Source organism: Eutrigla gurnardus (genome assembly GCF_963514095.1).
Source record: "Eutrigla gurnardus genome assembly, chromosome: 3".
NCBI classification, from domain to species: domain Eukaryota; kingdom Metazoa; phylum Chordata; class Actinopteri; order Perciformes; family Triglidae; genus Eutrigla; species Eutrigla gurnardus.
This window is the reverse complement of record NC_139917.1, coordinates 8,735,424-8,747,989: the sequence shown is the minus strand read 5'-3', so window position 1 is coordinate 8,747,989 and position 12,566 is coordinate 8,735,424. Positions and strand designations below refer to the sequence as shown.

The window sequence follows — 12,566 nt, the reverse complement described above, 5'->3', positions numbered from 1 at the left end:
CCATAATATTTTGCTGCCAGGCTGCTTTTACGCACAGCCGGACCGACTCCGTGTGCCCTCTCCCTCTGATCCGGAGCCTTTTTACGCACATATCCTGCTGTGAAGCCGCCCGCTCATCCACATCCGCGCTCATCATATCTGCCTGACTCTTCTTCAGCGGTCAAATAAGGACACATAAGGAGGACGAGACATGTTTGGGATGTGGGGGGGTCCCGTCGGGCTGTCCACATGTTGCTTTCTACTGATGCTGATTCATTCCTCGCCTCAAGCAGGTAAGAATATGTGATTTCCTATGTACCTTTCTCACCACACAGAGGGATGCACCGGTGTTTCTAAGTTGGCGAGGCTCATTCATTGTGGTTGCACGTATTAAATATCAAGCATATTCCACGAATCAATGTGTATGCCTCGCAAGAAATATGTTTGTTTTTTTCCATCATTAAGGGTTGTTTATATCTCTAGTATATATGTTATGGTTTCCATGATTCCATGTTTCCATGGTTTTCTGACCGCTGAATGAGGGGAAATACTTAGATAAGAAACTGCGTACATTCAAAAAGTGTCATAACTACATTGAGGGCGTGGATGATAAAATAATTAGAAATTGAGTGTGGTTTACAATTTGGCTGTATTTGAATGGAATTTACGCACTGCGCATTGATTGGTTTGTTCCGCTCTAAGAATGCAACCGAACAGCAGCGTGCTGCCGGCCGGGCTCAAGTTTCGGTGGGATGGAACAAACGCAAACAGGCGGTTGTCAACGAGAAAGGGTGAGGCTAAAACACACCATCCTGTGTGCGGCGCGCTGGAGCATCTGGGATGCTGGAAAATCTGCATTTTTCTTTAAGCTGTACACGTTTATCCAAAAATGTGTCTGTGTGTGTGTGTGTGTGTGTGTGTACGGGGCTGTTCAACTTCTCCCCTGCACAGTAAGACCAAATATGGGCAACAGTATCACGTCATGATGACAGAGAAAATTGCTTGTATTTGTGCCTTGTTTTGGCTTCTTTTAGGTAAATGTAATATATCATAGGCTATAATGTCACACATTATATGACCCACAAGTTGTGCGTTTTGGGCTTTACATAAGTAATAATACTTCATTGAGAGGCACTAAAATGAATAATAGACTATAAAAATGTACTCCACATCATCAACACAAGCCACAAATTACAGTTACAATTTTCCATTTATTTGTATACAAATCAATCGGTGACTGAATGAACCTGATGACCTTAAGGGGCAAACAGTATGCAGAAAATCAGCCTTTCTGCCAGCTAGTAGGCTAAATCCCCCGATAATCTCAACTCTCCTCCAAGAGCTTTTCAGATTAAACGTTTTTTTTTTTCCAGTGCATGGCCCTCGCTTCCAGTCATCAGATCTAGTGGTGTGTGTGTGTGTGTGTGTGTGTGTGTGTGTGTGTGTGTGTGTGTGTGTGTGTGTGTGTGTGTGTGTGTGTGTGGATGTGTGTGTGTGTGTGTGTGTGTGTGTGTGTGTGTTTGGGGGGCTGGGTGCTGGAGGGAAATACTCACGTGGGCTTTTTATGAATTCACTTTGTGTTTAGAATACTCCTGAAATGAGGCCGTGCACCGTAGGACAGTTTGTTGGGAGACTAAACTGCGGACTGTGGTGACTCACAAAGACAGCGCTTTCATCTAGTCATTTAGAAATACCTCTCTGGTGTGCTGTACAATTAGACGGCTGCAACCGTAAGATTATGACATCAAGTAAAAGCTACAGTGGAAATGTGCAGCAGTTTGATACGTCTGCAGATGAGATCTGATTATCAAGTCTTAAATTCAAAGTATGGTCTTTAGTCTTTAACTAAGAGGGTAAGATACGTTTTTGGCATGTAGGAATGAATGAACGTCCACAGCTACCACTGTTCATTAAATCATTACCCAGCGTCCTCTGTGAATTTGCAGATTATCAAACCTTTACAAGATCCGAAGCAGAAGTGGCTGCCTCCTGGTGCACATAAGCATCATGGTTATTTATTAACTGCTGGGTTTATGTTTGAGTAAATAAACACACCTCTTTGTGAAGGGTTTTGTTGTGTGTGTGTGTGGACTCCATGCATTTGCCATAAAAAGACAGGAACGCATTGTTAATGGACATGGTCACATGTAGTCACACAAAGGGGGGTTGTTGTCACGCAGCGTAGTGATGACGACCTGTCTAACCTCATGTGAGTATCTGCCTTTCAGTCCACCAGTTTCTGCCGTCAAACAAGAATGAGTTTGCATACATTTCGGAGTGAATCGTCACAGTTTGGCGTGTGTGTGTGTGTGTGTGTGTGTGTGTGTGTGTGTGTGTGTGTGTGTGTGTGTGTGTGTGTGTGTGTGTGTGTGTGTGTGTGTGTGTGTGTGTGTGTGTGTGTGTGTGTGTGTGTGTGAGTGATGGTACTTAAATTAGCCGGTTGTCAGATTCACACTGTGGGTGTAAATACCAAAAATATGCTGGACAACAATTTAAAAGTGCTAAATTGGACTATTAGTCAAATTTGATGCAGTATCTTAAAATAAATATTGACGATTTAAAAATACAGAAACAGTGAATAACTAATATCCTCTTCATTGGCCGAAGAAAACCCCAGCATTTCAGCACAGAAAAGACTTCCTGTAAAGAGTTAAAGGAAACCCCCTCTTGCTGAACAGTATTGGTGGGAGGCCCGTGACCCATATGTGGAGGCAGTGGGGAAGACTGGCAGTGGAAAATGAAAACATGGGCCTGTGAAGTTAACGGCCCGTGCTCAGAGACCCGGTTGTGAGTTTGGAGGTCGGTGTTTGACCCACTTTTGCTTCCTCCTCTGCGACTGGAATGAATGAGCAATTCTCAAGAAGGAAAAGTGAGCGAGTGGCTTTTTTTCACTGATTATAGTCACCGCATATCTTCAGGAACAGCTGGAGAGGGCTTTGGAAACCCTATTCCTGGAATCTACGCCTGGTCTCCCTGCCATGTGTGTGGTAGTTTGTGTGTGTTTTCCCGGAACATGTGAGATTGGAATACATGGGAAGAGCCGCTCTAGTTTTCCCCTCAATTAGTCAAACCGTCAAGGGTCTAATGTTCCCAAGAATTAAAAAAAGTTGAGAATCGGTTTTGTTTCCGTGTTTTTTCTCTTTCGAAGCAGGAGGGAAGTGACTCTCAGTGGCAAGCCCAGTGTTGAGAAAGCATCGTCTCCTTATTTTACAATCTCCTGAATCACCAGTCTATCATAATCCATCAGACCTGCACCGGGCTGTCATCGCTCATTGACACACTCCACTTGACAGACTTGCTTGTGTTTAGAAGCTCCGCCTCAGGCTGAGGGTCACCGTGGCGATGCTGTTAGAAGGATTGTACCAATCAGCAACCAGTGGTGTGATTGTTCAACTCCTCCCTTGTATTGTCTTAAAGGGATAGTCTGTCGTGGCCCAGCCTCCAGGTCAGAGGAAAGAGGTGAGGGAGGATGATGCTCACTTGAGTGCCAGGGGTCTTTGTGGGTTTTGATGTTGATGCCCTCCTTTGCTCTGACTGGTGGGTTCATCGAGGTGTGATCAGCAAGACTTCTTAGCCCGGGGTCAACCTAAGGTCATGCCAGTTCAAACTTTCAAACACCAAGCTGAGTAGTGAGGCAGCTGCCACTTATATGACAAAATGAGTCCTTATATGATTATATGAGTCCTGTTCCATCCCAGAAATGTGTGAAAGCAACCAGTGACAGAGGTGTGAAGTTGAGTTCCACCTGCTTTTCATTACAGTATGGTTGCTTTATCGGGTAGCTGTAGATATATATATATATATATATATATATATATATACATAAACACACACACACACAGACACACACACACACACACTACTTTCATGTATTATTTTCTCTTCACTCAATCTCCATGTCTTTTTTTTTTTCTTTATTCATTTTTTGTTTTTTAAATGACGTTATTAGTGAAGTGAAATAAAAAAAAAAGTTTAACTGTTTTGTGTTTCCTCTGTAAAACAGAAAACAATAGGAAGGACCCCTTCCGTCCAAATACTTAACATTAACGTCGTATTACTTCATATCTTCTTCCGACATGAGTCGGGGAACCACACAGTTAAGCAAAGAGTAAAGGGTGTGGCTGTCAGTTATCTGAGCGGCAGCGGCCTTCAGTAGCCATTCCTGGTCCTGTGTATCATTTTCAGTTAATTATTTCCCTCCCAATGATACCAGCTTGTTGTGTTGACACAAGCTCACGTTACCACAAGCGGCTCACAAGTAGGGAAGTGTAAATTGAGCAGTAAATGCCGATAATGTCAGTTGTTTGTCCTCATGTCACGCTGAACAATGTCGTTTTTAAATCACTCACAGATGCAGCCTTTACATGCAGCTCCACTCAGTTAAAGTGTGCAAATGGGAGGTGCATCACCCGTCGGTGGATTTGTGATGGAACCGACGACTGTGGTGATGGAACCGATGAACTTCCTGCAACCTGTGGTAAGTCATTTCACCACTCAGATGTGCAGGTTTGATCTAACATTAACTTGAACATTAAGATAAGATGAATACACTTCAATAGGACTGCAACCAGGGATTATTTTCACTATACGTTAATCTGTCACCGAATTCCTGAATAAATGGTTGTTTTTTTTACTTTAAATGTCTACAAGAAAACAATACATTTTCAGAATTGTTTATTGATTTTATCACATTTTATTTTCTGACAATTTACTAATAGATTAATCAAGTAATTCTTACTCTTATTACAACATTTGAAAGAACCATTATCTCCATAACCCGCTCAAGGTGATGAGGTCACTTCAGTCATACTTCCTGTTTCCTGTCCCCAGCAACCAAAACATGTCTGCAGTCTGAGTTCAGCTGCGGCCTTCCCAGGAACCAGTGTATACCGGCAGGCTGGCACTGTGACGGCAGAGCGGAGTGTGACAACGGAGCGGACGAGAGCAACTGCAGTACGTTTTATTTCTAGTTATTTCACACTCTTCACAACAGACTTAAAGTAGCTAAATTGGAAACTTGGAGCATAGAGCATCCACACGGCTCTCCGCATGCTTGCGGCTAACGGTGCTAACAGTGGAAACTAGGTTAATGGTGCTGACTGAGCTAACAGTGGTTACCGGAGGGGGACCGGAGGGTCGGTGCTATGCTTCCATGACAACGCTGCAACGTGGTCCAGAGCCGTGGCCTTGAGCTAGCCAGTGGGGGATGCTAACATGCACTAAATGTAAACAAAGCACAGAGACATTTGGGCTTACAACACACACAGAGGGAGAGAGACTTTCTTTCTCAACTCAGGTTGTCATTACTCTTCCATGTTTATATAGAAAATAGTTGCTTTCTGCTAGATTAATGCTCTGAATATCTTATATAGAATATTTGAGCTTCACAAACAATGAAAACATAATAGATAGAAAAACATCAGCATTGTGAAAAGAAGGGATTATCTGATTTTTGCCTACTGGAGTATGATGTCATACAGGAATTAATGTTTCATATAAGATGTAAGTATCAGAGCAGCACAACAACATACAATAAAACACTGGGTCCTGACATCCAGATAATATTTGTAAATGTGTCATATAGTAACAATGATAAGTATCAATTCTTAAATCTACATTGTGTTTTTTTTTGTCATGGATTTCACGTCTGCTTAACATCACATTAACTCGTCTCCTGCCTCACCACAGCGGCCAAACAGTGCAGCGCTGACGAGTTCCGCTGCTCCAATGGCCAGTGTGTATCCACCTCCTATGTCTGCGACAGCGACAACGACTGCTCCGACGGCTCAGATGAGGCTTCCTGCCACAAACCCACTTGCAGCCCACGTTCCTTCCAGTGCAACAACTCGGTGTGCGTGCCGGCCCTGTGGCGCTGCGATGGAGACAAGGACTGTGCTGATGGGTCTGACGAGTGGCCGGAGAACTGTGCGGGGCGGCAGTCAGAGAAGACGCCGGTGCACTGCGGCGTCCACGAGTTCCAGTGTGCCAACGGGGACTGTATCCACGGCAGCTGGAGGTGTGACGGAGGCATCGACTGCCTGGATCGATCGGACGAGGCCAACTGCAGTGAGTTGGCTTTCTTGGAGTGTTTTTCTTTAAAAGAAGCCTAGCAGATGTTGGAGCATACACAATGTCCTCTTGCTCAGTATCATCAATATTGACACAAGCTCCCCAATAAAGCCTGTTGGCATGGATTTTCTCATCTAAGTCTTCTTCCCAGGTCTCTCTGTCTCATGATTTTGATTTTATCCATTTGTCTTCTTTTTCTAGGCCATCCTACTTGTCCCCCAGATAATTTCCAGTGTAATGACGGGACTTGTATCCATGGCAGCCGCCAATGTGACAGAGTTCATGACTGCAGGGACCTCAGTGATGAAATTGGCTGCCACATAGGTGACTGTTTCATCCACGCACTTAACTGTATACAGATATATAGATTTCTTCCTCTCAGGCCCAAACGCACTGAAAGCGATAATTGAATCGTTCTCCTTTTTGCATATAACAGACACCCCAACACCTCATTTTAAAATGATTGATATGAATGAAAGTTTAACTATTTAACTAATGTGAAATAGGCATCACATGATACATAAGATGGAAGGCAAATCTCTTCCCTCATACATGACCTTTGGCTGAGCACTGACACTTTCCTGCAGAGAGAACACAAGCAGTTACAAATGAAATTTACATTAAGTAGTGATGTGATCTACCACCAGCAACATTTATTAGCAGTGGGCAGATAGGAAAGAAAGGAGAGAGAGGGGGGTGTGACCTCTGGCCGGGACTCGAACCGGGGTCGGCTGCGTATGTACGTGCGTACATGGCATACACTCTAACCACTCCACCACCTGCGTGCCAAAGCAGTTTAAATTAACACTTTAGGTGTGTGTTCAGCCATTTAAAACAGTAGGTGCACTCCAAAACGCGAGCGCCTGATGCTTTCAGTGAGTTTGATGCCTTAAGACTCATGGAAAAGTCGTTGTTACTGTTAAATTCACACTTCCTTGTTGTTCTCCACAGAACATGTATGTGAAGGCCCCAGGAAGTTCAAGTGTGGCAGCGGGGAGTGTATCGGCATGGAGAAAGTGTGCAACCGCCTGAACGACTGCAGGGACTTGTCCGACGAACCTATGGAGTGTTGTAAGTGAAGTCTTATTTTACCATCCACCCAACAGCCAAAACTCATCAGACCAGGAAGTGTTTCACATTTTGGTTATACCCACTCAGGCCCGGTTGGGGCGCGTAGAAATAGGGAACCCACATCACAGCCTGGAAAATATGATTTATAACAGCTCGCCAAGCAGCCAAGCTCGCCAAGAACGTTTGTGGTTTGAATAAGCGAGTTCAACGTCGACTTGAGCTACGGTTAGGAAAAAAGTTTTCATGAATACTGTGTAAGCTCTCGTGTATCTGCGTCTTCACAGACAACAATGAGTGCATGACTGCAAATGGCGGATGCTCCCATTTCTGCAACGACCTGAAGGTTGGCTACAACTGCTCCTGCCCTGCCGGATACAGCCTGCAGATGGACAGGAAGACCTGTGAAGGTGAGAGGAGGGAGTCTGGCCATTCAGTTTGGGTCTGTTTGAGAGGTCGGCTGTGACCAGCTTTGGTTCATGGACATATATTTGAATGAAACTGGAGAAACTTGACCTTCTGTTCCTCCACCTGCAGACATTGATGAATGTGCTGAGCCGGACACTTGCAGTCAGATCTGCATCAACCTGCCTGGCAGCTACAAGTGTGATTGCAAGGAGGGCTACGAGATCGACCCCATAAGCAAGACATGCAGGGCTGAATCAGGTAATGTTTGAAAGAGAGCCTGTACTCAGTGTTTGCTCTCAAGAGTAGCTGCCATTATGACCTAGATTTGTTGTGCTGTCTGATGTTTTCATCCCTTCTCTTCTGTTTCCTCCAGGCACTGTAGCCACCCTCTTCTTCACCAATAGACACGAGGTGAGGAAGATGATGGTGGACCGCAGCGAGTACGTCCGTCTGATCCCCCAGCTGAAGAACGCTGTGGCTCTGGACATGGACATGCCGAACAAGATGATCTTCTGGTCCGACCTGTCCCTGAAGAAAATCTACAGGTTAGAGAGACTAAACTTCACCGTTCTGTTTCTGTGCCTCTCTGTCGAGGGGAGATTTGATTATCTGTAAACCGTATATGTAACTTGATTTGAAACCCATATCTATACATCTAAATTGAAAGTCTCCACCATTGTCTGCCTTCCCACAGCTCCAAGATAGACGTGGCCGGTAACTCCTCCTACCACTCTGTAGTAATTGGCAGTGCCATTGAGGCCCCAGAGGGCATTGCGGTGGATTGGATCCATGGCAACATCTACTGGACTGACAGCGTTTTGAAGTCTATCTCTGTGGCAACGACGGACGGCAGCAAAAGAAAGAGCCTGATCACAGAAAACCTGCAGAAGCCAAGAGCCATCACAGTCGACCCTGTAAATAAGTAAGTGACCGTTTCAGACAGCAGGCGGTGATGTGGGACGGATTCGTGTAATTTGGCTTCACCTGGAGTTTCTATTTTTTAAATGTTTTCTTTTTGTCCTCTTCAGCTTTATGTACTGGACGGACTGGGGTGACCAAGCCAAGATAGAGAAGAGCGGGTTGAATGGAGCGAATCGCGTTGCCTTGGTAACGGATAACATCATGTGGCCCAATGGCATCACCCTTGGTAAGCAGAATGTCATGGGAGCACCAATAAAATCCATTGAAACTGTATAATGAGCACACAGTCATATTGACCAGTCAAATATCTCTAATGGATCCTGGTGTGTTCCCGTCTCCCTCCGGACAGACATGGTCAACCAGCGGCTGTACTGGGTGGACTCCAAGATGCACACTCTGTCCAGCATCGACGTGAACGGAGGGACACGACACAGTCTCATTTTCAACGAGGACAAGCTCTCCCACCCCGTCTCTTTGACCGTCTTTGAGGTTAGTGATGGAAGCCGTTGTATTCCTAGATGGAAGTAAAGGTCATTTAATGGGTAGTTGAAAGAATGAACAATTGAGGTCAAAATTATTAACATATGATTTCCCTGGGGAAATGGGTTCTGTCATTAATATCTATGAATATATATGAATCTAATCCTCAACTAAACACATAAATCACCTCAATCTACTTACCTGCTGTATTTCAAGTCAGTCAGTAATCCAGTTCATGGCGGGTGTTATCCAGCTGAAATGGTTTAAGCATTAAGCCAGAGCTGAGTGTGCACTTGGATTAGTGGTGCTAATTCATTAATCCATTTGTGTTTGAGAAACATAAGCAAATGATGAATTAATTGAACAAAGTCAATGTTGTTTAACTCTATTACTCAAGCTGCATTTCTCTTCTTAACAGGAGAAAGTGTTTTGGACAGACATGACCAACAATGCCGTTTTCAGTGCCAACCGCCTGACCGGGAAGGAGATCACTCTGCTGGCGACGGACCTGTACCAGCCAGAGGACATCATACTGTACCACAACCTCAAGCAGCCAATCGGTACAGAAGCATCATCCGGTGGGAGAGCTGCCATTACAAACAAGGCCGTATGATGATTCCTAATGCTTCTTTCTCACCTTTCTCTCTTTTAGGCACAAACTGGTGCAGAGAGAGCAACAGCATGAATGGAGGATGTGAGTTTCTGTGCCTCCCTGCCCCGTTTATCAACCAGCACTCTCCTAAATACACCTGTGCCTGTCCTGACAACATGACCATGGGCCCTGACATGAGGAAATGTGTGGCAGGTAGGTGTCATCCACACGTGGCACTACAAGTAACCTGAAATTTAACCTTGAATCATGAAGGTAACCCTTATGCTTACTTTCCCAGCAGCCTCAGTTGCCCCTCCGGCAGAAAACAAAACTGGTGCACCGCTCCTGCCCAAAGCTCCGAGCGCCAAGCCTGCTACAACATCCAGGCAGCCTGTCCCTACCACCACTACTACAACCACCACCACCACCAGAGCTACCAAAAACCCCACAACTACCTCATCTAGCCAGCAGAGCACAGAGCAGCCTGCCGCCACTGCTCAAGGTACAGGAAGGGTGTAATGAAGTCATTGCAAAATAACGGTCACAGCACTTCATTGTCCTTTATATATATTATATGGCCATGGAAAAGGGAAGCTAAGCTTAACGGATGACAATGTGTCATGTAATTGTTGTATGTTAGCATCGTGAGCTTGTTAGCATGCTGACATCAGTCTTTAACATTGCTGTGCCTGAGTAAAGCCTCAAAGAGTGCCTATAAGAATGTTGTCCTAAATAAAGATAGTTTGTAGCCAGCTTACCCGTCACTTATCACCAGTGAGGTTGTATTGTTGTTATGGTTACCTGCAGTTTAACATACTTACCGTAGTTTGATGATTTCAAACTGTGGTTACACTGTTGAAACTATATTTTTGGTCTCCTGACATACAACAGACACTTCCCAGCATGCATCAGGAGAGGTTACTTTGTGTGGCCAGTGATAAGATCAGTAAACAGCTCAAAGGCAGCAGTGGGTCAGAATGATCTGTGTTTGTACACTATTAGGCTATAGCCGAGGCTATAGAATTATATAAAGAAAACGGTTATATTGTATTCACTTATTTTTCAGGTAACAGATTGGCAGCCTTGCCCAAAGAAGCGCCTTCATCCCAGCCTATCGCCCTCTACGTCATACTACCAATACGTAAGTTCTACATTTCAACTCTCCGTGGCTCTCGTTCATCACAGCATACTCACACATTCAACTTTAAAGGGCTGACATCTGCATTCACTTCCATTACTCCTGAGTGACCTTCAACTCCCCCTTTGCTCTGCAGTGGTCATGTCCCTGCTGGTCTTTGGAGCAGTGTTGCTATGGAGACACTGGCGTCTGAAGAACACCAACACCATCCACTTTGATAACCCGGTGTATCAGAAAACCACAGAGGATGAGCTACACATCTGCAGGAACAGCTCTGAGGGCTACGTTTATCCTCAGGTATCTTCACTTACCACCTCACTTAATTGCTCATGAAAGGAAGTCTCTAAAAATAGACGAAGTATGGACTTTTAACACTTTGCTGATTCAATGTTAATTTTTTTTGCAGAGGCAAATGCTGAGCATGGAGGACATGGATGTTGCATGACATAAATGAAGATGCATGAAGATGAAGAAGACTCTAGGTGTATTTGAAGTGATTTCTTTTCCAAAGTGAAGCAACAGAGGCCCTTTTTTTTCTACTGCTGCTGCTTAACATCCCCCCACCTCACCCACCCCTACCAGTGAGCTCATTTTGTGGCTTATGTTTCTGACCTCAGCACTGTGCCGTCCAAGTCTGAAGAAAGTGCTGAAAAAAAAGATGATCTTTGAAACTTTAGTATAACGAAATAGAGCAGAACTGCAGGAAGCCATTTAGACCACAGAATGGTTTCAAAATGAAGGACTATTGCAAGGTTTCAGTAGATGATGTTCTTAATCCCAGAGCCATGACTCTTGAAGCTATCTGAACACATGATCACCTCAGTATATTGATAAAATGCACCTAACAGAAAGTCACTAGTTAAAATGTTTAACTTAAAAAGCCTGCCCTATATTGTCTTAACGCTCATGTGTGTGCCTTCACCGACGCTGGTAATATAGGAGAGTTATAATTGGGTGTGCATAATGCCTTATGAACCCTCTACCTTTCAGACCGGTTTCTGTGGTATTCAGTGCTTTAGGTCCACGCAGCCTTCTCTTCTCCTGGCTGCAGGGTTGCACATGTAGTTGGCTCCATCATCCGTCATGTCTCACATGTAAGCTCCATTTAAATCGGCGCTCTCATGCTTTTTATTTTTTTCATTTTCCCATCTTCAAACACGCGTCTGGAGTGTGTCACAGACGGTTTACATTGTAAATGGAAAAGCTGCTGAGTTTTTTTAAGTCAACCAAAACAAAGAAAACTATCTCTTTTTTTTTTTTAAATGCAAGATGGTTCGGTAGATTGATTGATTGTAGGTGATTACTTATCATAACACTGTAAATAATTCCTGTAAATATTTTTGTGAAACTCTCTTTAAGTTCACTCTGGTGTTGCCTTTTTTTACATTTGTAAATTTTAATCAAGAAATGTAAATATATAAGAAATTCCTTTATTTATTTATGGAATATGTGATTGTCTGTACAGTAATACTATATGTGATCACCTACTACGCCGTATTGTTTTTGTTCCAGCAAATCCAGTCTAAACATCCCATTGTACAGCTGTTATTTAACTTATGATCAGTCAAAACTTCAGGCAACTGTTCAGTTTTGTGGGCGAAACATCAAGTATGAGTCGCTACTCTGGCGCAGTGCTACAGTTACAGAGAAATGCTGAATAAGCTCTCTTTGTTCTCGACACAATTGCTTGTTTCTTTTTCAGCGATACATTGGTGAATTAATTTATTCTGCTTCAGCTTTTCTGTTACCATGACTTTTATTGTTTTCACTGTGACATTAAGGCACATACGGTCGTGTGCAAAGAAGCAAAATGTACGAACAGATGAGGATTGACGCCCAACAGCCCGCTTGTTAATGCACATTGTTTGTTTTTGGTTGCGTTGGTCTTTTTTTAATAAAAGAAACATTCTT

The 12,566-nt window shown here is 43.9% G+C and overlaps 1 protein-coding gene across 2 annotated transcripts; it reads left to right on the top strand.

Moving 5' to 3' along the window:
- Positions 1-12,566, top strand: ldlrb (low density lipoprotein receptor b). 2 transcript variants are annotated; one of them, XM_084006458.1, is made up of 18 exons: positions 1-272; positions 4,331-4,456; positions 4,810-4,932; positions 5,668-6,045; positions 6,250-6,372; positions 7,000-7,119; positions 7,404-7,526; positions 7,654-7,782; positions 7,898-8,069; positions 8,219-8,446; positions 8,553-8,671; positions 8,795-8,934; positions 9,344-9,485; positions 9,578-9,730; positions 9,819-10,019; positions 10,584-10,658; positions 10,792-10,952; positions 11,062-12,566. In XM_084006458.1, the coding sequence occupies exons 1-18, from the start codon at positions 191-193 to the stop codon at positions 11,098-11,100; spliced, it is 2,634 nt and encodes an 877-aa protein (XP_083862584.1). In that variant the 5' UTR covers positions 1-190; the 3' UTR covers positions 11,101-12,566. The 2 variants fall into 2 exon arrangements, with proteins under 2 accessions (XP_083862584.1, XP_083862583.1); XM_084006457.1 differs by having other exon boundaries at positions 9,816-10,019.